General features: G+C 37.9%; 1 protein-coding gene across 1 annotated transcript in view; it reads right to left on the bottom strand.

Annotated features, from left to right (window-relative positions):
• The window catches only part of glmna (glomulin, FKBP associated protein a), a 45,376-nt gene that overhangs the window by 6,949 nt on the left and 10,679 nt on the right, over positions 1 to 27,748 (bottom strand). The window contains exons 4-16 of the mRNA XM_028811440.2: positions 24,752 to 24,865; positions 24,271 to 24,379; positions 22,243 to 22,489; positions 20,112 to 20,214; positions 19,581 to 19,762; positions 15,492 to 15,545; positions 13,818 to 13,848; positions 13,360 to 13,449; positions 10,520 to 10,561; positions 10,350 to 10,423; positions 8,796 to 8,880; positions 8,608 to 8,717; positions 8,308 to 8,371 (exon numbers count right to left, since the gene is read on the bottom strand). Coding sequence (XP_028667273.1) covers positions 8,308 to 8,371; positions 8,608 to 8,717; positions 8,796 to 8,880; positions 10,350 to 10,423; positions 10,520 to 10,561; positions 13,360 to 13,449; positions 13,818 to 13,848; positions 15,492 to 15,545; positions 19,581 to 19,762; positions 20,112 to 20,214; positions 22,243 to 22,489; positions 24,271 to 24,379; positions 24,752 to 24,865 — 1,305 coding nt within the window. The remainder of the gene's footprint in view (positions 1 to 8,307; positions 8,372 to 8,607; positions 8,718 to 8,795; positions 8,881 to 10,349; positions 10,424 to 10,519; positions 10,562 to 13,359; positions 13,450 to 13,817; positions 13,849 to 15,491; positions 15,546 to 19,580; positions 19,763 to 20,111; positions 20,215 to 22,242; positions 22,490 to 24,270; positions 24,380 to 24,751; positions 24,866 to 27,748) is intronic.

The following is a 27,748-nucleotide window of genomic DNA, read 5'->3' on the forward strand; positions in this document are numbered from 1 at the left end:
TGGCAGATGGCTGAGAAGCTACCCAGCTTACTTGCTCTCTCTCTCTCTCTTGCGCTGACGTAGGGGGGTGTGAGCAGGGGGGCTGTTCGCACACCTAGACGATAGGGACGTTGCTACCTTCTGTGTGCAGCTGCTTTCTGAAGGACATGCTGCACGGTGCTTCGCATACTTAAAAGCTCAAAGGGCACATATTGATTTTTGATTGAAAAACAAACTCTGTCTCTCTTTATCTCTCTCTCTCTCTCTCTCTCTTTGTCTGCTCCTGACGGAGGGGGTGTGAGCTGCTGCCTTCAACAGCTTTGTGCCGCGGTGTTTCGCATACTTAAAAGGCAAACAGCCCTATTGATCTGTTTGCTTTTGTCTCTCTCTATCTCTGTGACATGATCTGCTTCTGACACGCACTCCTTTGAAGAGGAAAATATGTTTGCATTCTTTTAATTGTGAGACGGAACTGTCATCTCCGTCTTGTCATGGAGCACAGTTTAAACTTTTGAAAAAGAGACAAATGTTTGTTTGCAGTGTTTGAATAACGTTCCTGTCTCTCTACAACCTCCTGTGTTTCTGCGCAAATCTGTGACCCAAGCATGACAATATAAAAATAACCATATAAACATATGGTTTCTACTTCGCGGATTTTCTTATTTCGCGGGTGGCTCTGGAACGCAACCCCCGCGATGGAGGAGGGATTACTGTATATATAAATATACACACACACACTTTATATCTATATACTGTATATCTATATCTATCTATCTATCTATATATTATATATATATATATATATATATATATATATATATATATATATATATATATATATTATATTAGTAGGATATGGCCGGCCATTCATCCCGGCCAATACCCCCAGGCTGCTAGATGGAGCCCTCCTTGCAACATGGAGATGCCCCGAATTCCAGCAGGGCATCATGGACTATGGAGTTTTAATACACAGCCCTGCTGGATAACATCGGGGACGCTGCAGGGAGAAACAGACAAGTTTATTTTCCATACAGCCCGGAAGTAAATCCTAGTCACATGGTTTAAAGAAAGAAAGTGCTTCTGGGCTGATGAAGAAAAGAAGTTTTTACCTGACCCGGAAGTGATAGAAAGTCACATGGACTGAGGGACAGAAACACTTCTGGGTCACGGACTATAAAAGGATTCTGGGAGATCCCAGACAGCGAGCTGAGCTGGGTGGAAGAGTGGCAACGCGTCTGGGAGTGTGGAGGATTGTTATTGATTATTGATTTGTTTACTTATGAGTATAGTGGAATGGAGGGTGCTTTGTGCACTTTATTATTATAATTATTCATTTTGGACTTTTATCTGGTGTCTGACGTCTGGTCTGAGGGTTCAAGGGGTCGACAGTGCCTCTATCTGTTACAATATATATATATATATATATACACACACAGTGGAACCTCAGGTCACAACCGTAATTCGTTCCAAAACTCTGGTCACAACCTGATTTGGTCATGACCCAAAGTAATTTCCCCCATAGGATAGTAAGTAAATACAATTAATTCGTTCCAGACTCTATGAGCTGTATGTAAATACAGTGCATCCGGAAAGTATTCACAGCGCATCACTTTTTCCACATTTTGTTATGTTACAGCCTTATTCCAAAATGTATTACATTCATTTTTTTCCTCAGAATTCTACACACAACACCCCATAATGACAACATGAAAAAAGTTTACTTGAGGTTTTTGCAAATTTATAAAAAACTAGCAAAATACCCGCGCTTCGCAGCGGAGAAGTAGTGTGTTAAAGAGGTTATGAAAAAGTAAAGGAAACATTTTAAAAATAACGTAACATGATTGTCAATGTAATTGTGTTGTCATTGTTATGAGTGTTGCTGTCATATATATATACATATACACATATACACACACATATACACACATATACAGATATATTATATATACATATACATATATATTTTTTATATATATATTTTATATATATATATATATATATATATATATATATATATATATATATATATACACATACATACATACATACATACATATACACACATAGATGCACTTACAATAACATAGAAATCAATATAAACAACATTAACATCATTATCATATGAGAATATGAAGTAATATATAAGAAGCACATTTCATATAAATATAAATAATTAAACAATAAAATCTTCTTGTATAATTTGCTACCGTGGCTTTTCGTTGGTCTGTCCAGGATTTTAAATCACCTGTAGCTTGCAAACTGTTTCACCTATTGACTTGAAATCTGGTACACATATAATACGTCACGTCTGCTATCCGCTTTATGGGTGATGATTGTATTACTGTTTTTATGTTTATTTTATTTTAGAATCAACTCCTATCTGCGCACACCAGGGCGGCCGTGGGCAGATGCGTATGGTGTATTCACTCCATGTTATCGTGCATTGCGCTGTCACTGGTATTTTGATAAAAGAATTTGAACAATATATAAGAAGCGTATAAATTATTAAACAGTAAAACATTAACATTTAAGAAGTAAAGTTACATTGAGTACTACTGCAGTGCCTTTGGGTATACCTCATTTTTTCTTTGCCCATTACATGCTTAAATGTATACATTTTTTGGTGTACCTACCCGAGAACACGCGACATATAACCGACCGTGGGAGAAGCATGGATTTTAAAGAAGCGTTGAGTTCATCTGCTGGTCTCCCTCGTGGAATAACTGGTAATGTTTCACTAAAATGTACAGCGAGTAAAACGACATTACGTCCTTTTTTTTTTGTACGATCTCTGAGATGTTGCTTTTTTCGGTTCAAGGCTTCATAAGCTCTTTTATGTTCCATGGTGTACTTAATAAGTACTAATTATCCCAAACCATCATCTTTGAATGTTGCAAGACTTTCGCCTTGTATGTAGATCGGGGTAATTACATTCATTGCATTCCTAGTCTGAATCACAATCTGATTGTATGGGTGGTTACCTGGCACTGTAGGGTTGCCACCCGTCCTTTAAAATACGGAATCGTGCCGCGTTTGACAATGAAATTGCGCGTCCCGTTTTGAATCAATACTGGACGGGATTTATCCCGTATTTTTTTAATCATTTTTTTTTTAAAGCAGCGTCTCATGCAAATCATCCCACACGCATTTTATGAAGATGCCTCCTTTCCTACTTTTGATTGGGTAATACTTGATGTCATCGTTAGTTTGATTGGTGTTTTTAACTGTCCAGTGAGGAGGGCGTGTCTTTTAAGTACAGTCTGCAAAGTGTTGGCACTGAGATGTGGCGTCAGCGCCATAGTTGAAGCCCCTAACGTTGCGGTCAGCAAGTCGGCTAACATCCGCCATGTGCCGTCTTTCAGTTGCGAGAAGCAGATCATAGAATGGTTGAAACTGTTGCCCCTAACGTTGCGCCACGGCGTGTGGTTCGTTTATACCTCGTGTCTTCTCATTAAACTTTTATCTCGCGAATATGTTATTGCAATCCGCAGCGGGAGCGTTTCTATAAACTTTATTTAAACTTACGTTTTACACCGTGGTTTGTTTCCCTTATGAACATGCTTGTATGCTTAACTCGCTCCGTTCTCAATTGTTTAATTAATTTTTTGCTCTTCGCTGTTTGCGGCTGTTCCTCCATTTCCCCCTACTTCGTTCTTTTATCTCGCGAGTATGTTATTGCAATCCTTAACGGGAGCGTTTCAATAAACTGATTGAAAATAGTTTTGCATTTACCTTTTTAGTAAAAGGCGAGCTTTTAAGCCTGAGAAATCACCCCGTAAATGCACACGTTTAATTGGACATGTGTTAATATGTATGGTTACACAGTATTAAAAGACAGTGAACAACGTCAGTTACCTTTGTTCCCGCGTTTGATAAAAGGTGAGCTTTTAAGCCTGAGAAATCACCCCGTAAATGCACACGTTTAATTGCACATGTGTTAATATGTATGCTTACACAGTATTAAAAGACAGTCAAAAATTAATGTCATTTACCTTCGTTCCCGCGTGCGACTCGTGCTGTAAATCTCTTCCTTGTTTTTAGTTCACGTGATTACGTAGGAGGCGTGATGACGCGATACGTGACTCCGCCTCCTCCATTACAGTGTATGGACAAAAAATATGTTCCAGTTATGACCATTACGCTTTGAATTTCGAAATGAAACCTGCCTAACTTTTGTAAGTAAGCTGTAAGGAATGAGCCTGCCAAATTTCAGCCTTCTACCTACACGGGAAGTTGGAGAATTAGTGATGAGTGAGTCAGTGAGTGAGTGAGTCAGTCAGTGAGGGCTTTGCCTTTTATTAGTATAGATAAAAAAAACTGAGAAATCACATGTACATAAGTATTCACAGCCTTTGCTCAATACTTTGTCGATGCACCTTTGGCAGCAATTACAGCCTCAAGTCTTTTTGAATATGATGCCACAAGCTTGGCACACCTATCCTTGGCCAGTTTCGCCCATTCCTCTTTGCAGCACCTCTCAAGCTCCATCAGGTTGGATGGGAAGCGTCGGTGCACAGCCATTTTAAGATCTCTCCAGAGATATTCAAACGGATTGAAGTCTGGGCTCTGGCTGGGCCACTCAAGGACATTCACAGTTGTCCTGAAGCCACTCCTTTGATATCTTGGCTGTGTAATTAGGGTCGTTGTCCTGCTGAAAGATGAACCGTCGCCCCAGTCTGAGGTCAACAGTGCTCTTTAGCAGATTTTCATCCAAGATGTCTCTGTACATTGCTGCAGTCATCTTTCCCTTTATCCTGACTAGTCTCCGAGTTCCTGCCGCTGAAAAACATCCCCACAGCATGATGCTGCTACCACCATGCTTCACTGTAGGGATAGTGCCAGGTTTCCTCCAAACGTGACGCCTGGCATTCACACCAAAGAGTTCAATCTTTGTCTCATCAGACCAGAGAATTTTCTTTCTCATGGTCTGAGAGTCCTTCAGGTGCCTTTTGGCAAACTCCAGGTGGGCTGCCATGTGCCTTTTACTAAGGAGTGGCTTCCATCTGGCCACTCTACCATACAGGCCTGATTGGTGGATTGCTGCAGAGATGGTTGTCCTTCTGGAAGGTTCTCCTCTCTCCACAGAGGACCTCTGGAGCTCTCACAGAGTGACCATCGGGTTCTTGGTCACCTCCCTGACTAAGGCCCTTCTCCCCCGATCGCTCAGTTTAGATGGCCGGACAGCTCTAGGAAGAGTCCTGATGGTTTCGAACTTCTTCCAGTTACGGATGATGGAGACCACTGTGCTCATCGGGGCCTTCAAAGCAGCAGAAATTTTTCTGTAACCTTTCCCAGATTCGTGCCTCGAGACAATCCTGTCTCGGAGGTCTACAGACAATTCCTTTGACTTCATACTTGGTTTGTGCTCTGACATGAACTGTCAACTATAGGACCTTATATAGACAGGTGTGTGCCTTTCCAAATCATGTCCAATCAACTGAATTTACCACAGGTGGACTCCAATTAAGCTGCAGAAACATCTCAAGGATGATCAGGGGAAACAGGATGCACCTGAGCTCAATTTTGAGCTTCATGGCAAAGGCTGTGAAAACTTATGTACATGTGCTTTCTCAATTTTTTTATTTTTAATAAATTTGCAAAAATCTCAAGTAAACTTTTTTTCACGTTGTCATGATAGGGTGTTGTGTGTAGAATTGTGAGGAAAAAATGAATTTAATCCATTTTGGAATAAGGCTGTAACATAACAAAATGTGGAAAAAGTGATGCGCTGTGAATACTTTCTGGATGCACTGTATATATACATTTGCTCGCGCTCTCTCTCTTGCTGCACAGGGAATGCACAGGGAGAGACTGAACATGTGCAGAAATCATCGGCGTGTACAAACCGGAAGGTAAACTGGCTTGTTCGTCACCCGAGTGTGTGGTGAACAGATGCAAAAGTTTGGTGAACTTTTTGGTCGTAACCCGATTTGTATGTGGTCCGAGAAGTTCGTGAACTGAGGTTCCACTGTGTGTATATTATATATATATATATATATATACATTATATATATATATACACAGTATATATATATATATATATATATATATATATATATATATATATATATATATATATATATATAGCTGATATGAAAATAAAGTAGCAAGAAAAAGTCTGTGAACCTGTCACTTTTCGAATGACCTTGGTTTTCTGCATTAACTGGTCATAAAATGTGATGTGATCCTCATCAAAGTCACAAGCTAATCACACACAATTATAATCTTAAATGTCTTCATTTAACACTCCCAACAATTATTCCCGGTCCTGGTAAATGAGCCCTTGGATATAATAATTTGTCGAACCTCCTTTGGCATCATCAACAACCTCAAACAACATTCACGTAGAATTTGGGACTGCTCTTCCTTACAGAACTGTTTCAGCTCAGCCACATTCTTTGAATGTCTGGTGAGAATGGCTGTCTTGAGGTCATTCCACAGCATCTCTATTGGATTAAGGTCTTGGCTCTGACTGGGCCACTCCAAAAGGTAGATTTTCGTTTTTTGAGGCATTATGTAGTAGATTTACTTTGATGCTTAGCGGAATTGTCGGCTGTGTCACCCAACTTCTGCTGAGCTTCTGCTGGCAGACAGCCACCCTGACATTGTCCCATAGGATACCTTGATAAGCATGGGAATTCATTTGCTCCTCAATGATAGAAAGCTGTCTAAGTCCCAAGGCAGCAAAGCAGCCCCAAACAATGATGCTGTTTTCGTGTTGGTATACAGTGTCCTTTTTATGCTGTATGTACTGAATTTTGAATTATTCTGGTAGAAACTTAGTTTCATCAGTCCACAAAACTGACTATTGACCAATGAATGAGGGGCAGAGGCAAATCGTCAATTCAAAATGTCAATCCCATGTTACTTTATACTTTCTGTTTATGATGTGCATTATTTTTCTTGATATGTTGGCAAGAAAGCATCGTTTTGCATGTTTTGAGAAAACGACCAGATAACTGATGTGTGAATTATGTGACATGAGTAACATGACATTTTTTTTCTTTTTTCCACAGACATTTTTCAAATTGTATGCCGTTGTATAGCACTGGTCACCATTTGCTTGTCTTGTATAATAAACTTTTTTTCTCTCCATTCCACATGAAAATGTAGATTAATATTTTTTCTTAGCCATCACTACAAACTACATGGGGCAAGCAACATATCCAAAAAATCATTTTTGGGTGCAGTATTCCTTTAAGTGATTGTAAGAAATACAAAGTAAAAAAATAAGTCTAACCCTTGACCCCATTATAAAGTGCCGCAGTATAATAGCAAATATTAGTTATTTTTAAATAAATTCAAGTATTATTTATATAAATCAACGCATTACAGCATTTTATCAGCTGTAATTCAATGTAGATGCTATCATTTTGGTGGTATCATGGTGCAGTGAGTAGCACTGTTGTTTCAGAGATCAGGGCTCAGATCTCAGCATGAGATTTACTGACACCACACAACCCTAAATTAGGACAACTCAGCCAAATAATGCTTGGAATTATGCAACAATTTTTTTTAAAAAGGTAGAGAAAAGCCAAGCAAAATGACACCTTTTATTGGCTAACTAGAAAGGTATATCTTTACCTGGTCTCACTTGAAAATTTATAAAAATTGAAGCATTTTACATAAATGATCTGTGACTGTTAACTCTTTCAGGGAGGATGTCGACTTTTGTCAGCAGGGAGGGGTTGAGAGCAGTGAGCAACTGCAAATGGTGACAAAATCCACCGTTACGTTTTCTCGAAGTTAGCTTCGTTGGTTTGACTGAGATTCCCTGCGCTTGCAGGAGCAGTGAACAGCAAACAACAACAAAAATGGCATCGACATCTAGTGAGAGATCAAATCGAATGCACAAAGCAAATTACTCTGTGGACGACATTTTGTATATTATCGCTGAATTGGAAAGTGAGGTACTGGCATCAGCTGATTGATCTCCAGCTAATTGTGGTGCCAAACACATTTGTGTAGATGGAAACCACCACTCATAGTGACACCATGTACAAACTACTGTAAATTGCATTGTGCTGTGACCGTGACTGCTACTGCCGTCCCTGCCCCCATCACACGAAGACAGCCTGGCAGCCAGTCTGCCATGCGTTCCTGCCAGCCACCATGCCACCCGTGAGCGTCTCAAGCCACAAGAGACTGTGAACTGGTGGCCACGGCACCCAGCAACTGATAGGTTGATTTATGTAGGAGACCCTTGCTTTGGGTGCTTTTCAGAAAAATGCGTGCTTTGGGAAAAAATATTCAGCCCTCAAAGAGTTAATAAACTACATGTAAATCATGCATGGTATAGATTAAGGAGAAGTTAGTTCCTTCACTTACTTGATTGTCATATTCTTTGTCTCGTATAAGTAGATACCTCAGAAGGTTAAGTGACTCCATAATCCTATTAAATCACAATTATAAAACACATTAAATTTCTAGTTAATACTTTTTTAGCCTGACGGCAAGCTCTTAATTATTGCAATTTGGACATAACCAATAATTGTAGAGACAGATTAAAGGAAAAATTCTCATTTGAGGCTTCATCAGACTATGTAGAAACACATTTTATAACAGGAATAAGTGATCAGAATCGTTTCTAATTTCTCCTGAGTAATAAGTCCATCCTACAGCTCTCACCTGTCAAGATTCTGAAGCAAGTCTGTTTCAGGTCCTTGGGGCAAAAACAGAACTAAACGCAGAAGAGGAAGCAGTGCTGCTCCAGAAAACCACAGGTTACCATTATCTGGCTGACAGGAAAATATGACATTCAGTGACAAGTCAGAGTCGGTCTCGTAATAAATAACTATATTATTCAGCTTTTTTACCTTAAGAGCTAGGTCTATTTGCTTCTTGATGTTCTGTATGATATAGCCTTCAACACCAGCATGATGGCTGACCTCCAAAAGGCATCTTTAACAAAAAGACAACAGGACGGGTTTAGTATTTATGCTAGTCTGTTTGTGTCTCTCTGTATATATAGTACCTTACACAAAGAAATGACCAGAACGTAAATGTCTGTTACATGATCCAGTTTCACCTGAGACTTAATAATAATGACACAGTTTATTTATAAATAAAAATACAGAATCCTCAAGAGTGTCATTAATGCATCAACTCTGATAATGTGAAAACAATGAGTTGTCCTTCTGTTTTGTAGCATTTCAGTATGCTTGTATGCTGACACTCTCTGACAGCTGTTACTGGCCAATGCACCATTTTTAAAACTGCTGAGGTGATCAAGAAGTAATGGAGAAATACAGACAGGTGATTAATGTGTATGAATCGGTATTCAGAGTGGTCATTATTCCTGACACTAATATAACCTTTCAAAAGAGGCATTTTTGAAGTAGTACTACATGATGATACCATACAAGTTGTTCCAACAGACATTACTTCAGGTCAGGCACTGCCTTCTCTGTTCTTTACAAGTATTTTGTGAATTTTAGATGTACAAGTATAAACAGGATAAAAATATGACGAGTATTTTTAAATAGTAATTTTAATGAATGCAATTAATAGGTAGTTATTATACCAGAAAATGATACAATCATATATAATTACAGCTGGCCCTCTGCATCCTGCAGGTTTCACATCCATGGATTCAACCAACTGCAGGTTAAAAATATTAAATAAAAAAAAAAGTTCCAGAAAGTTTCCAAAAGCAAAACTTGAATTTGCCGAGTGAAAGAGAGGAAGAGACACAGTGATAGTGAAAGGGCAATCACAGCCACACTGGCAGTGTTACAATACGGCATGGGAAGAGCGTGAGACTAGCAGTGGATCTTCTTTTATCAGGCATTTCCCATGGATTGTAACAGTGAGGTCATTGGGCTTTTAATGTTCAGTTTATTATCATTTTAAAAAACGCACCCGCGAAAACTGCAGATTAAATTAAATATAAAAGTGTGTCCTTTCCAGAACAATAACACAGAATAACAAAATTGAAAACAAAATTGATTAAAATTTGTGATGAATATCTTAAAAAAGTGAGTATTATTCAGCAAAAACAGACACACACACACAAAACAAATGCTGAAAACCAAAATGTATATTTGGCCCAAAGAATCTCATGCCACCCGGGGGGGGGGTAAACGTTAACATTATACAAAGTCTGTTTTTACCTGCATTACTATCAATCTTTAAATTAATATTGTTTTTTGTATCAGTCAGGTGCTGCTGGAGTAAGTGAATTTCCCCTTGGGATTAATAAAGTATCTATCTATCTATCTATCTATGCCAGGAGACACTCACTTTTAACAGTTTGCTCAAAATGTATGCAAAACTGAGCTGAGAACTGAGGTAATTCAAATTCTTATACTAAGTTTTAAAAAACAAATATTTATTATGTGCATAAAAAAACAATAAAATGTGCAACTCACCTGAACAACTTGTGCTTTCCCTCCACGTCAAATATATCTATGTAGAGTTGAAATATCTGTAGGCCTTTTGTTCTCTACAGAAGAAAAGAAAATGTAAATGTTTTGCACAAGAAGCCACCTGCCTATTCTATTGTTATTTTAGTGAATGTGCACACCAAATGCATACATACCAAATGCTGAATAGGGCAGAGTGTCATGATTTGCACCAAGGCCTGCGAAAATGTTGCATTTAAAATTACATAAAACTTCGAAATATCAGTTCATCATCAGAGCAAAATACATAACTTGCAAAACTGGATTAAACAAACCTCAGGATTAACATTATTTTGCCTTGTTAATGGGCTGCTTGAAAGATTGTGACTGTCATTTAAATGTTGTGTTTTTCTTAAGAAATGCCTGTTTATTCAAAACTGATCTTTACTTTTTTGTATGTACCGGTTAAGGAAATTATTTATTAGTAAATAAGAGACTTGGCACATTTGCAAAAATAAGCAACCTAAAACATGTGTTAACTTAGTTAATGAGAAAAATGTAACTAGGTGCTAAAATCATTGGACAGCAGTCTAGTCAATTAGATGTGACCCTGGTTAGGTAACGGAAAGAGACTTCAAGCAAAATGACATTTTCATCAACCTGGACAGGGATATATTAAAATAACAAAACATTTTGGAATTCAGTAGCCTGCTCAAAGACGTATAACCTACAAATGCAGAGAACATTCAAAAGCATAGCCACTGCACCTCAATGTGTGTGTTCTTCCACATTTCTAGCACATAAGCAGTCTCTGACAGGATATCCTATAGACCTCACGATTTCGCTCAAGAATCTCACAACCTCTTAATAATACAAGGCAGTGATACAGAATGTCACACCAGTGAGACATTCATTATTTCATAAACTTGAGATTAATGGGTGGGACATACAGGCAAATAAAGCTTTGTTCTCCAAAAAGGACACTGTTGAATGAATTCATTTTATAGAAGACCATCTGAACAATCATGTAGACTTTTGCAAGAATGTTCTCTGGATGGATGAGTCTGAATTAGATGTTTTCAGTATGACAGAAAGAAATTGCTAACAGTTGCCAAAAATAATCTAGGATATCTTATCATAATTGTGGAAACTGCTACTTCTGAGTCATGTCAAAATATTCATAGAAGAATTTCAGGTCCTGTTGCTGCTGAATCATCAGCATATTGGTCAGTGAGTTTACGTTTAGCAAAAATGACATTGATGTTAAAAAAACTATCCAAGTCTACTAAAGACTGTATTAAGAGGAAATGAGTGACTCGATGTGAGCCCACAATACAAATCATCTGGCAAGACCAGACGTATTTGTGCAAGACAGCCAACGTATTTGGAGCGGCAGAAGCATTTTGTAAGAAAGAATGGACAAAAATATCTCAAAGCAGATTTTGCTGCTGCTAAAAAATGTGGTATCACTCACTGGCCTAAATGGGCTTATTTTTCTTTTCATGATAAGCTAATTCTTGTATACACATTTGTTTTTGTACTTTTGTATTAGTTCCTCCAAACAGTACATAAGAGTTTGTGGAGGTTAAAACTTTCTTTTAGAAACCTAACAACTAACTTTGATTAAACAAGAATTACATAGTGCAGATGTGACAAGACCTAGAAACGTAGGAGCTTCACCATAAGCACAGTTTTGTCTGAACGCCAACAAGACTTCTTCAGTCCTGTTGAGGAAACGGTGAATGATGTCTCATACACAGCGCAAAACTCATTAACTGTCAGCCGTTCCATTTGAAATACTTCACCTGGTAGAGGTTTTGGAAGTGCAACATGAAAACAGGAGATCACAAGGGCATTTGGAAAACAGAATCTTGTGGATGATATCCATTGACCACCTAATTTACGGAAACCTCTTGAGCAAAACTCACCTCATAAAGCACAGTGATGTTCCCTGGAGTGGAAAAATGTGAGCTCCAATCTAGTTCGGGGCGTTACTATGAAAGTAGCCCTTGAAATAGCTGACCACTTCAACACTCTGCAACTTTATTGGTTAACCAGATTTTTGGATTTACACTACTAAAACCCACACCATGTGAAGAATATCTTTTGTAACAGAAATTGCTGTATCCCTTGCGAATATGTCACTAATAATGAAGTTCAGTATGAAGTAACCATTCTCCTGCCAGTCCAAAAATCTTTTTTATTTCTTGTAGAAATCTAGGCCATCTAGGTGAAACAGTGAGGCAGCTGGCAGAATTTGGTATCATGTTCGAGTTGTCAACATCAGAGCCTATCAAAGACCTCTCCACATCCTTATAGAAACCCTGATCTCTCTGTCTATGTTTTTTCATGCCAAAGGAAACCAGAAGAGGCTAAACTTGTTTTCAAGCTTGGATCACGCATTTCTGTAAAAACTATATGACTGACTAACCTTTTAATCTCTTCTTTAAGGACTGCTTTTCACACCCTCCTTACAGTCACTCCTTACATCTTCCTGCCTTTCTTTTCCTTTCTGTTCTCTTATGTGCAACCTGTTTTCATTTCCCGTCACAAACCCAAAGAAGACTACACAGATGACATTTTGTGTCTCTAATTTTTCCTTGGTTTTTACAGTGTGGTGGTGGATGCACTAATGCAGCATTCCAGCTTTGAACACTTGGAAGTTTGTATGTTCCCCCTGTATCTCTGTAGGGTTTCCTCGGAGTACTCTCCTTTTCCTCCCACACCTCCAAAGACGTGAAGGTTAAAAGAACTGATAATTCCAAACCGCACCTCTGTTGGTATGTGGGTCCTCCAATATATTGGTTCCTTGTGCTGCCACAGCATACTCTATTTTCTCATATCATATAACTGTAATAACTATAAATGTTTGATTTCATATATACTTTGTTTACTTTGAGTGACAAATTAGTGAAGCATGAATTCAAATACCTGCCACATCACGAGGCCACACTTCTGCCTGTCAGAGATATTCATTTTTGCAGCTTTCTTAAAATGTAAGAATTTTCATTATTTAGTAAAGACTCAATAACTTTACCTGTGGCACACTTAGAAAACATGTTATCTCCAAAAATTGCACCGTCACACTGTTTTGATTTGTTCTTAGAAGTGTTTTTTCAAACAAGTCCTGTAACAGAAAAAATTAACAACACTGAAGTCCACGATATAGTTAAATTGTTCCAATAGTCTGTCTGTATAACACGTGTTTACACCGTGTGGAAAGGACAGACAACAGCACCAGTCTAGGCCTCTTATTTGAATAATTTAATACAAAACACACAAACATAAAATGGTAGGCCACCCATCTGACTCAACACTGTAGTTTTTATTCACATCCTATACAAACATAGAATTTACCCATAGAGCATGCACCACAGTTTACATATTTATACATAAAAGTGAAAAATCTATATCACAGACTACTGTATATAATGTCATGTGAAATTTTCAACTGAAGTCTATAAATAAAATTCTATTCTAAAAAAGAAATATTACCAGTGCCTTTGATAACACAGATTCTTCTTTTCTGCAAAAAGAAAATCAAAACAGTAAAGTAAGTCAGTTATGCCTATATACATATACATACGTACATATGTATGTATGTCCCCCGTGGCTCTGCCTGCGTAGTAATGAAACAGGACAATGAGGAGGGCCCCGCCCGGCACCCCACTTCTGACATCATGCTTCCCCCACCCCTCGGCCCACAGCCTCTATCACAGATTAATGCAAATATATCACTCCTGCAAGCGAATTATGATTCTTAGCACAATGAGAGAAGTCGCAAAATCAACCAGAATGTGTGAGCAAATTATAGAAAACAACCAGACCTAAATCTGTTAAGTAGTTCTCTCATTCGCAAACTAAGCGGAGGGAAGGTACACACCCCGAGGCTGGCCCTGCCCCCTTCCCTCGGCCCAATGCGTGTCTCTTGTATTCATGCAAATAAATCGGTACCAAAATCAACCGGAATGTTCAAAGCAAATAGAAAAAAATCCGATCTAAATTCGTTAAGTAGCTCTCTTATGAAAAGTGGACAGACATTGGATTATGTTTTTTATATATATATATATATATATATATATATATATATATATATATATATATATATATATATATATACACACATACAAACATATGCATACAATGTCTGTAATTTGTTTATTAATTTATAATTCAAAATGTTCTCTGTTCACATAATACCTTGTGACAATCACATAACAATCACAACCTGCCTAATCCAATTTAAGATTTAGGATTTAGGAGCCAGGTGCAGTTCTGGAATCAGAGGTGGAAAGGACACATGTCCATCACAAGGCCCCCTCATGCACACAGCCATACTCATACAGCATCAATTTAAAATTTAAAAATGAACCTAACACATGCTTGTGGGTGTGTGGGAGAAAAACTGGAGTGACTGGCGAAAATCCCAAACAGATACTCCACACAAACACAAAACTGGGAGGTGGATTTGAACCTAAAGCACTGTATTCATGAGGTAGAAGCCCAAACCTTTACACCAACATGTCACCCACCCATTGTCCCAGTTCTCCACTGTCTGATCTGGGATAATACATGACCCTTCTTAAATGCAAGGTAGTGTGTTAAGAACTGCTGAATAGCAAATGAAGTACAGTAGGTGCAACAAATAAAAAGTATGTTGGCATCAAGTTGACAGTGAGTGCACAACAGTTTACTTGTGCTACTGAATTTTACCATATTTCATTAGATATCAGCTTCAAAAAGTCAATTCTGTTACTCGTCTTTACACATTATAGTCACCATACTGTATATACTGTAATTTGCATTGTTACGTCTGCCTTTGCTTTACTCTGCATTATGGAAATTTATCATTTCAAACAAAAAGTGTGTCAGTAACTAAAAGGTCAAAGAAAACATTATTGTACCCATGGATGACTAAAAGCCCCCCCCCCCAAATATATATATTATCTGTATAATATATATATAAAGATTTTAGTTCTTCTCTCCTCTTCATAGAAACAATTTTATAAATTTGTAAAATGACTTTAAGAGGAAGTAAAGGTTAGATGTTACCTGTGAGGGTCTGAAAGGCTTACTTCTAATGGTGGAAAAGTTCAAAAGAATAAGACACAACAGACATTGACTGATTAATTAAAAGAAAGCTTCCTGCATCTGTTGTTTTATCCTTACCGTTTCATCAGTGTTTCAATGTGTAGAATATTGCAATGAAGAATGAATTCAGGGCTGAAAAACATTAAACAGTAAAACAGCAAAGACATTAATGAAAATAATCTCATTCGGCCTAGTTTGGACATTAAGAAATTTATAAATTTGTCTTATTTTGCTGCTGAAAACTTGGCATTTGCATGCAGTCTCACCTCTAAAACTATATGAGTTGTCTATATACATATACATACATATATAAATATATACATATATATATATATATATATATTGTGGATGATGACCTGGACACAGACAGGCGGACACGTTCAACTCACCCAACACACATTTATTATAAGAATCCATATTTATAAATGTGACACACAAACCCCTAAAGTCCCCAAAAGTCCAGGCCCTTCAACAATGCCTCTTCTTCCTTCAGGCCGCCTCCTTGCCTCCTCCAAGGACCTTGTCCTTCCTTCTCTCCCGACTCCAGCCCCCGAATGGAGGGAGGCGGCCCCTTTTATAAACATCCAGATGTGCTCCAGGTGCCTCCCGACAATCTGCCGCCGGCAATCCCCAGTGTGGCAGAAGTGCCGGCTGCGCACCCACAAACACTCCGAGGTGTCCCCGATCCTCTTCCCCCCAGCACTTCCGGGTGTGGCAGAGGTCCAGGGCTCCAAAGGCATTGGGGCGCCTCCTGGTGGTGACCACGGGCCCCTACAGGGTTGAGCTTCAAAGCTCTGTACCCGTGGTCCCCATAGCCACCAGGGCGGTTGCCCCCACGTGGTCTGGGGAAGGCATAAGCCCTTCCCCGGTCCTCCGGGGTGTCCCAGCCGGGTCGCCCCCCCAGCCACCTGTGACAATATATATATATATATATATATATATATATATATATATATATATATATATATTATATATTAGTGAACTTGAACCTATACACAGTCAGACACGGACACCAAATGTCTCTAGACAGACGCTTTTATTCTTCCTTCTGGTTCTACACAAAACACAGTGCCTCAATCACCACCATATACAGTTCTCTTCCTTCTTCTTCTTGTCTTTCTTTTGCTTACTCTACTCCTGTAAGTGTTGTCCACCTCCACCTGACTCAAGATCCCGAAAGGAGTGAGGCGGCCTCCTTTATACTACACCCGGAAGTACTCCAGGTGTCTCCAGATTGACATTCGGCAGCACTTCCGGGTGTGGCAGAAGTGCTGCATATAAACTCAGCTCCTCCTCTGGTGGCACTTCCGGGCATGGCGGAAGTGCTTTGTGCCCAGACTCCAGAGCTATCCAGGCACCCCCTGGTGGTGGTCACGGCCCCTGGCCGGGTTGAGCTTCTAAGCTTCAGTTCCATGGCCCGATGTAAACCAGGGGGCCTGCCCTCTCGTGTCCTGGGGGAGATGCTGCTGGTCATATGTCCCTTCCCCCGGTCTTCTCTTTAAAAGGGCATCCCGTCTGGGCAAGATCCCCATCCGTCCATCACAATATATTATATATATATATATATATATATATATATATATATATATATATATATACACTATATATATGGGAGTAGAGAAATTCCCTTCACATTCAGGAACAATAAAGATGCCTTACTGCCCATGAAGCAGTGCGGCAATGGTTTCTTCTGGCACAGATATCTGAGGAGTCATTGCAGTTTATCTATCTAGTCTATGTGTGCTTTGTAAATTGGGGTAAGGTTCATACCCATGAACCTTGTGGTAACTTGTAGAGAGTGCAAAATGTGTATGATATTCCAAGTCTATTGATGCATTTACATTTATTTGCTTGACAGACACTTCTTTCCAAAGCAACTTACAACAGAGGTAAACATAATTGAGTGACATTAGGCTAGGGCCTGTTTGTTCAGCCAGGGCAATAGGACAGGTAACAAAAGTTGATTGCCACTAGTGAAAAGAAGTAATAACTAATAATTTACAATCAGATTATAATCGATAAAGCAATTAAAAGTTAAACATCAAATTAACTAACAACATAAAAGATCACAGATCATGATGCAGGCAATTTTATCCCCATACATCTAAGATGGGTGACAGCTGTGTTGTTATAACTGGTTCTAAGTCAAGTCCATTTGAAATAGGCACAACTGAATCTTGGAGAATGTCAGGTTCAGGGATCTGAGGGAAGAAACTCTGCTCTTTTTCAAATGTTTATCTCCTCTTGGCCTCATTTGACTGTGATTGGCAGTTGATGGTTCTGTTGTTGGGATGAGAACTGGAATTTCTAATTTTGAGATTAAAGTCCTCTGCTTGAGAAAATGTGGCTTACTGTGTTTAAGTTAGCAGTTTGCACCAGCCTTAAAGGGTGGAGATCAAGTACCTCGAGATCTCATTCATGTGGAAGGGTTGAGATGAACTTGAGAACAAATTAATTGGGATAACTGCAGAAGTTTTGAGAAAGTTACTCCTCTTTGCTGGCAAATAGGGGACAGAGATCTAAGCTTTCAGTTTATTGGTCAGTCTACACGCTTGTTCTCGCCAAATGTTTCAAGCTCTGGGTAGTGACTAAAAGAATGGGAATGACAGTACAAGTGGCTAAAATGGGGTTTCTGTACAGAGGTAATGAGAGCAGTCCAACAATATGTTAGGACCTTGGAGTAAAACAATTGTTTCTGTGGACTGAAAGGAGGAAACCGGAGCGCCCGGAGGAAACCCACATATGAACTGAGGATACCTCCCCAGCATATTAGATGTATCCCCCTGGGAGAATAATTAGGAAGCAATGGAGAAACCCTCCTTCATATTTGGAAATGTACCTCTTAAATGTTCTTCATGAGGAGCTGGAAACATTCTGGCGAGGTAGAATGGCCTGGTCTGTCAAGCATGGATTGTTGCTGTTATGAGCTCAACCATGAGACAGCACTTACATAACCAGTGTTCTGTTAATTGGTGCCTGAAGTGCAAACCAATATAAAGTGTGGATGTGTGAGAGTGTTTGCTTGGGGCAGTGGACTTCTAACAAGAGTGTACTATGGGATGCTCCCATTTGAAAAACAATTCCAAATGACATACTGTGCTAACTGTGTTACCCAGCTTTGCCCAGAAACTTCATTAGACATCGTGCCACGGTTATAGTGCTGTTGGTTAATCGGATGTAGCAGAAGTACTGAGTAATGTTTTTTTTTTTTGCCCCACCAGGGGTAATATTATTTCACTGGAGCTCCTTAATCTTGTACGTGCTAAATACAATTGTAATGAGTAAAACATTCCTGCTGTGTGTTATCCGGCAGACCTGTCAAGGCTCTTCTCACCTGATTGGACTTAATGTCCTCCTCTCATTCAATGCCAGAGCTTTGACTAGGAGTTTCTGTTAGAGGAAAATAGCTGTACAGCTCCAAACAGCAGAGTACAGGAGTTGTGAGGATCATGATTCTGATGTGAATAATACCTTTAGTATGGCTGACCTGCCATATGACACTGTTAAAACTCACTGGTAACAGGCAGTCATCAGAGAGTTGCTACCAGCATCATGGATGGCAGCTACAATCCCCTGTGCTGCCATTGCATGCCACCACAACTGCTGTAAAGCCCTTCTGCTCTGATCTACCATTTATCTGTGTTGGCATGCAGCCTGGCACATACTTTCCCTTGTCCTCTACAAACAGATCAGCTGGGAGAAAAAAGCTACAGACAAGGAAACAGAGAGAGATTGGCCATTACATGAACAGAATTAACGTAACATTATGTGATCCACTATTTCCAAGTTGGTGTCATGGTGGCAAGTACTGTAGGTGGATATGGGGCTGTGGGGCAGGATCTTAGCCGGGTACCCATAAGAGCCAGTCAAGATCATGCTCAAAGTACAACTCTGAGTTGAGTGACGGCAGTTTGCACAAACTGAGGAAGAATATGTTTTATCAGTAGCTGACTTTCATTCATTACAGCATATCCGCCATCCTCCACAGTTATTTTTAAATCATACGTATGTTCAAATGTGCGAGAATTCAGAAATCAATTTTGAATGGTAGTAATAATAATACTGTGTTTTGCATTTTTTTTTTACTTTTTAAACCACAAATAATTTCCAACCTAATTTGCTCATTAGATAAGCTTATTATTTTAGTAAAAATAAAAATTGCCTCACCTAAATACTAAAGGAAATTTATCCATCCCCATGTGTTGAACAAATATAAGATATGAAAGGCAGGCTAAAGAATCCTTGGAATATTTTGCATCTTCTTCAAGAAAGCCGGGTTCCTCCTTTTTGCTTAAAAGGCGATGAAAAATTAAAGCTGGCAAAGACTCCCCAGTGCAACATAGAATCTCCTAATTTAAATGTAAATTCAGGTATTAAAGTATAGTAAAAGACATTTGCAATAAATAAAAAGCAGTGTTTTTAATTTGTAAAATATTTAAAAATAATAAGATATGACTTTATAGCACCCACATGATAAACTGTAAATATAAACTAAAGAATCACATATGACAGATTATGTCCATTCCATCTATTCAGTTAATTCAAATTATTATATTATCAGTTAATTCACTTAATTCAATTCAAAAATAATATCCCGGTGACAACACTCACAAGTCTGGAACCAGCACTAGATGGGGTATCAAACAAATATTTTTATAATAATAAAAATTCTCCTGAAAAAAATACATAGCTGCTTACTACAATCTCAGTTGCAACACGTCTCATGGGCATTTCGTCAGCAACTTCAGGTACCTTTTCCAGCTGTGCATGAAGTAAAGGATTGCTTAAGCACTTTATGCAACTGCAAGAAACAATCAAATATGATTATAAAACTACAACCAAATAGTCGAACAATTCAAAGGCCTCTCATTTCATGAGGGTGACTAGGCCTTATATAGAAGAATTACAAGAATGACATCTATTTAAGAATCTATTTATTTCTTATTAATTACAATATTCTCATTTGAGTCCTTGATGTAATGCCCAGCTTGGCTGACAGCTGACATCCATCCATACATTTTCAAATCTGTTTGACTCAGTTCATGGTTTTGGGAGCCTGAGCAGCACTGAGAGCAGACCAGGAATCAAGTCGCTTTACTCAGAAACAATTTAAAATAATTATGCATTGTTCTATTAGTCTGATGCAAAGCTCCATATAATTTCTGACTCTGAACAATTAATCTATTTTGATTATGGAAAATGAGAATGATACAAATTTCACTTTTTGTGCCAATGCTTTAAAACGTAATAGCTAATGTTTCAGATTGATTATATAGGAAAGTCTCTACAGGTTTAATTCCATTTCCCCTTCCTAATTATTATTGTTAATGTGGAGGAACATTTCACGTTTTTATTTTTCTTCAGAACAGCAGCAGTTACATTGTTTAAAATAGGGATTTAGGAATTTCTAAATGTCTTCTAAAACAAGGCCCTGAAAAAATGACAAGTCATCATACAGCTGTCCTGCTCCACTGACAGACTGAGAAGATCGTTCCTCCCCCAAACTATGTGACTCTTCAATTCCACCCGGGGGTGTGAACATTAACATTATACAAAGTTATTGTCTGTTTTTACCTGCATTATTATCAATCTTTAATTTAATATTGTTTTTTTTTTTGTATCAGTAAGGTGCTGCTGGAGTATGTGAATTTCCCCTTGGGATTAATAAAGTATCTATCTATCTGTCTATCTACAGTTATAGTGGCCCCCCTAGTGTCAAAAATGTGTAAATGCATGAAGTCCTGGATATGCAAAATGTTTCACACAAGGCTGATTAAATCTGTGGTGACCTCAAAGTGCAAAATATATTTTACTATTCCATTATTTTACAAAGGCTTAGAGCAAACCATAAACAAGTTAAATTATTACACATATTAAATAAAAATGACAGCAATTAAACATTCAGGTGGCTGCTTGATAACACAGAAAATTATCTTATCAAGACAATATTGATTCTAATAGCATTAGGGACAATTTATCATTGTTGTCTTTACCTTTAAGAAATATATATGTTGAAATGTGCTAATTTTCTGGTATAAGGCATTCTATACTTTTGCATATTTACTGTATATATTATGCTGCAGAATTTTGATTCGTTGTGTATCCTTGAGTAGGAGGTCACTTAAACTGCCAGAGCACCTACTGCAGATATATACTGTTTTAATTTTAAAACTTCATTTCAGGTAGTCTGTTCTACTCTTTATTATCTGAAAATGGATTCCTAGAGCTGAACTATAAAGCCTCCACAAAGTTTCCAAAGTAGCAATGAGTAAGACCTTAGGATATTTGGGCCCGTATTAATATTGTTTTGATTATGTAACTTCTGCCCATACATTTTTTCCGTGTAGCTGCTTCTTTGTCTGTGAGCAAATATCTTTCTTGACAGTTAATTTTAATTTGTATATATTTTATACTACATGTTTAAACTACAGTATGAATCAGGATACCTATAAACCAACCTACAAAAAAAGCCTATGTTATAGTGCATAGCTAAGGATAACGCTGCTGTCTGCTTGTGGACCCTTTAGCTACTATTATTAAGATGTATACAGACAAGTTAATATTCCAAAAAAGTTTAAAACTTTCTCTATAGGATATATTATTCTTTCTTAATAAATCAGAGAAGTAAGAAGTCTAAAACCATTTATTTATTTTGTTAAAGTCACACCTAAACAAGATATTGTTCTATCCACAGCAAAATCTATTAAGTACATGGCAGTTTAGCCTTAGACACACAAGGCTCACTACTCACGACTGCCCTGCTGAAATCCACAAGTTTAAAAGTTAATCATTTTATATGGGTGGGTACTTCCTTTAGACTGATACTTACAATTTTAGCAGTTCATTTCTCAGTTCTTCCATATCACCAACCACTTTATTTGTATAACTTTGTTGAACTTCTTCCACAAATGGCTTGGTAAACGTTAGTAGTGCTACACAGCACTGGCAAAGTCCATGAGCATCATCTTCTTCTTGTTCTTGTGTATAAGGTACTGGAAGCTGAGAAATCTGATTTAAAATTGTAGATAGTGACATGCCCACTGATGGAGGCTTCTTCTTTCCCAATTTTAAAAGAACTATGCAAGAAAAATAATACACAATAGTTAAAACAAATCCACAGGATCATAACCAAGATAATTCAGGCAGCTACAGTAGATGGATGGAGTTTATAGATAGATCACTTTTTTATTTAAGTTTATAAGAAAGCACTCTATATGGTACATTGTAAATATTGCTAATTTCTATTCCAGATTAACATATTACAACATTAATAACCATAGCTGACAATTAAAAAACATTGAAATGTCTAACCAAATTTTCCTTAAAGTTAGTAGCAATTCGTTTTCATTTGTTTTCTAAATAACTAGATAATATAGGATTACACATTTACTTTACTTATTTGTCTGGTGCCTTTATCCAAGATGACTTACAGCATTTGAGGTACAATTGGTTGCATTTACTTTTTGTTTTTCCAATTGGAAACTGGTGTCATTAGTGGGATTTGGATCAACAGCCTTTGGGTCTGAAGTCCAAAGACTTAACCAATACTCCACACTATCAGCTGATCTAGTACACTGCATCACCTCACATCTTCCTTTGCTGTTACTACTTTAGAAAATTAGACTGTGGCTAGAACCAGAGATTTTATACTGACGACACGGCTAATCACAGATATCACAATGATACACAACATGGCTGCTGCCATGAAAAACAAACACAAAATGGTGGCACCTGTTAGAAAAACAGCAACAAAATGTTGCTGAAATACTGTCACAAATATCATGTTAAAATAAAACAACAATTTAAAAACAGAACTATGAAGAGTCTGGAGACTTATGGTGGCATGAGGGGTGAATTTCGAGAAGCCAGCTTGCAGTGAGGCAAGTGACCTACAGCGGTTTCTTTTAATAAAGAACTTTTAATGAGAGCAGGTCATTTGGTCCAACGTAGCTATTCAATTCCTATTTATCTAAGATGTTTAAAGGCATTTTCACACTCAAAATCCATTTGCTTTGTACTAAATTAGGAGATTATTAGTTTGTTTATTTCAATCTCCAGTTAGTTCAGATGTATTTCACACAGAGAACTTTCAAGCAAACCAGAATGTGACAAACACCCCATGGACATATCATGGACTTCTGTTATTGGGCAGAAACAATTGTTCCCCAGGAAAAATTATGCAGGACTGACAGCAGCTGTGTTTGTGCCCCACTGTGTTGGCAATGACTTTGTGGTTTGTTTATCAAAAATACATTTTTGAGCAGAATGCCTATTGTCTTATAACTATAAAAGTACATGGAAAATATGCACTACTACACATGCTACAGAAAGGACATATTTCATCTGTGTGACTCTGCAAAAGCTGGCAAGTTCTGCTGAGGGCATACACTGTTGTACTTTGATTTCCTGTAGAACAGCAGACCTATCAGGTGAGTTTCATTTCACTGTATGAGGTTTACTCTTACATACTGTACTGTATTAATGTAATCTCTGTTTAGCTGATCTCAAATCTCAGATCTACTCTCTTTAGGTCTGTATACATTTGTTAATAATACTCATTTTGGAATGTTTCATTAACATTTCCTACATAGTATTCCAAGTTAATGTGCCTCCAGTGTGCATCATGCCTGAACAGTGATTGCATTATTATTATTATCATTATTATTGTTAAATTCTGAAACCTGCATGCCGATTACAAAGGATCACAACATTGACTTGAAGAGCATTATGAAGGTAAACAACTAAAGAAACATACTTGCCTTCTTCAGATCACCTTAGTGGAAGAAGGGATTATCTGCATTTAAAACTAACAGTAACTTATCTGTACTATACCATCATATCCATGGTCACAATGTACCTGTCTGTAGTGGCTGCAGAAGCAGAACAATCGTTTCTGCAATTTTATCCATGTCTGCATCTTCAATTTGCTCTAATAAACCAAGCAGAACCTCCTTTGGACTGCACAACTGAAACATAATGAAGAACTGAGCTTGTAAATCATTCCAGAATAATACGTTCTGTAAAGTGTTGTAACATGTTGTTTGTGAGATAACACTCACCTAATACAAATAGTTATAAATTGACAGAGGAAAACTAAATATTTAAAATTATTATTACTACTGTAACATTAGATATTATATTAATATAATCATCATCACCAACACTGTGTTTATTTGGGGTTGTGTAATGTTTTACCTATTTATGCTGTTAGGATGGCAATGGCAAAACATTTGTATTATGTTTAATATATAGCCTTTTTAAAAAAAAAAAAAAAAGAATGACAAATTTGAAAAATAGCATAGCAATACTAATATGGTAAACTTTACATATTTACTTACTTCTAAAATGTGTGTCAGCATACTCAGGCAGTGCTGAAGGCTGGTTTTGTCTTTCTTTAAAACTATTTTTATAAGCGGGCCCAGCAGATTCCAACCCATGCACTTTATAATAACCTACAAAAAACATACCAGGTCATGTCCATTTTGCAGATTCTATGTTTTGTCAATAATACTAAACACTAATGAAACAGTGTCATATACAGAAGAAAAATGTACTGCCTGTTGATATTTTACATTATATATATCAGTATATTAGTTTCAGCATTAAAAGCAAACTGTATAAGTAGACTCATCACCAAAAATTAAAAGGTTATTAATAAGATAATAAGGAAGCTTTTCAAGTAAACATAGCATGTACCATAAATGATAGGAATTATAAATATATATATATATATATATATATATATATATATATATATATATATATATATATACTGTATATATATATTTATTAAGTACCATATAAAATTTTCTGCTTGGTAATCGTACTACCATGGACTTACACCACAAACCAGCTCACAGATTTGGTAGCCAGCCATAAACGCACAATGTCTGGAATTACAATGGCCTGTAGAAGCAGTCTCTCGTACTTACGTTGGCCCTGAAGTGCAATGCGCAAAAACAAATCAGAAAACACAAAAACAAATTGGAAAAGCAAAACCAAATCGGAATAGGTAAAAACAAATTGAAAATACAAAAACAATTTGCGCAAAAATAAATGAGAAAATGTAAAAACAAACTGAATATGCAAAAACAAATCAGAATATGCAAAAGCAAATTGGAAAGGCAAATATAAATCAGAAACATCAAAAATAAACTGAAAACATGAAAACAAATGAGAAAACACACAAAAATTTGAAAATGCAAAACCAAATTAGAAACCGGGCGGCACGGTGGCGCAGTGGGTAGCGCTGCTGCCTCGCAGTTGGGAGATCTGGGGACCTGGGTTCGATTCCCGGGTCCTCCCTGCGTGGAGTTTGCATGTTCTCCCCGTGTCTGCGTGGGTTTCCTCCGGGCGCTCCGGTTTCCTCCCACAGTCCAAAGACATGCAGGTTAGGTGGATTGGCGATTCTAAATTGACCCTAGTGTGTGCTTGGTGTGTGGGTGTGTTTGTGTGTGTCCTGCAGTGGGTTGGCACCCTGCCCAGGATTGTTTCCTGCCTTGTGCCCTGTGTTGGCTGGGATTGGCTCCAGCAGACCCCCGTGACCCTGTGTTCGGATTCAGCGGGTTGGAAAATGGATGGATGGAAATTAGAAACCACAAAAAAAGTAATGCACAAAAGCAAATTGAATATTCAACAACAAATGAGAAAACGCAAAATCATCTGAAACAACAAATGAAAATGGAGCAGCACACAAACAAAATGACAACTGCTCTGTAATAAGTGTACAAGTTTAATATGTCACTGTGCTCTGTACAAATACATCTGATAAATCTGCCTTTTTCTACTCATTCCAACAAGGGAGCTAGCGCCCCCTGCTGGATACTTGCGCAAACAAATTGAGAAGCATGAAAACAAAAAGAGAAGCACATAAACCAAATTGATGTGGAAAAAACAGTGAAAACTAAATGAATGAACAGAAGCAGAAGTCCATCTGTAGGGTGCAGTTTTTAGTGGTGATCCAGTAGACACTTGGTACCCCATACAGGTTGTTCTAGTACAGGGGTGGGCAAATTCATTCCTGGAGGGCCGCAGTGGCTGCGGGTTTTTGTTCCAACCCAGTTGCTTAATTAGAAAACAATCCTTGCCAATAATTACATTTCTTGGCGTGTTAGTGCTTTAACTCTGCTATGTCAAGTCATTCTGATATCCTAGATTTTTTTTCCATTCTGAGGATATCATCCAAATACTTTGAAGTGTAAAACGGATGGGTAATTCTCAATCCTTCACTTTTTTCTCTTCTCTTTCCTTCCAAGTATTTAATTAAACCAAATAGTGCACGATAAATACACACAGGTATAAAGGGTAACAAACAAAATGGATAACTGCTGGTTTCTTTTGTCATTTGCATCTTATTGCTAATAAGGAGTAATTAAAAACCGAGAATGCAGCTGTTTAAGACTTAAATAAGCAATAAGGGTTCATAATCTTAACGAGGGAGACAACTAAAATGAAGCAGAAGTGTTTCTAGAGCAATAAGTGCTTCTTATTAAGCAATTGGGTTAGAACAAAAACCTGCAGCCACTGCGGCCCTCCAGGAATGAATTTGCCCACCCCTGTTCTAGTATATTCTGGCTAGAACTGGTGGCAGTCAGACCCCTCTACTGATTGGATAAATCGAGCAGGGGAAATGACCTAGACTTATGTGATAGTCATCTATGTATTCTTCAGATGTAGGTGCACTGTAAAGTGGACAAATCTAATTAAATGAGACTGAACTATATGAAGTGAATAATTCTTCTGCTTGCACAGCAACCCTCAACACTATAGACTGGTTGGAGGGACATGTTTTTAGGGTTCCGGGGTGGAATGCACAGCTAAAGTATCTTGGAGGGAGGTAGAATGATTATTTTTCATTAATACAATGTTTGACTTTAGAATGGGTGTTTGTAGGAATTCCCTACATAAAGTATCCCAATTGTTTGGAAGAACTTTAAAGATAAGATTTACAGCTTAATAGAACACTGCAGGGGTTACTGTCTCTTATTCTGGAAGCTGACCATAATTCTGTTAAAGTGACCCGACTAGCTAAGGAAGTGCAGGATACTTGTAAATTCAGTGTGAAGCAGCAATTATAAGATTTCTAGTGCATCTGGTGGAATCTCAGTGAATAAACTCTATAGCCTGATCAGAATTAATTTTTTTTGGCAGGTACTCTGAGATGTTTATTCAAGTGTCTGTGGTGAGCCAAACCTATTCAGAGATTTACTACCTGGCAGGCGAGTTGACTGACATGGTATGAGAACATACTACCTACTCAGAGAGCCAGGGGTTTGAAAGGCCCACAGTTCACCTTTAGTCCATCTTATCAAGGGGTGGAGTGTCCTGGAGGGATA

This window comes from Erpetoichthys calabaricus, chromosome 10 (assembly GCF_900747795.2).
Source record: "Erpetoichthys calabaricus chromosome 10, fErpCal1.3, whole genome shotgun sequence".
NCBI classification, from domain to species: Eukaryota; Metazoa; Chordata; class Cladistia; order Polypteriformes; family Polypteridae; genus Erpetoichthys; species Erpetoichthys calabaricus.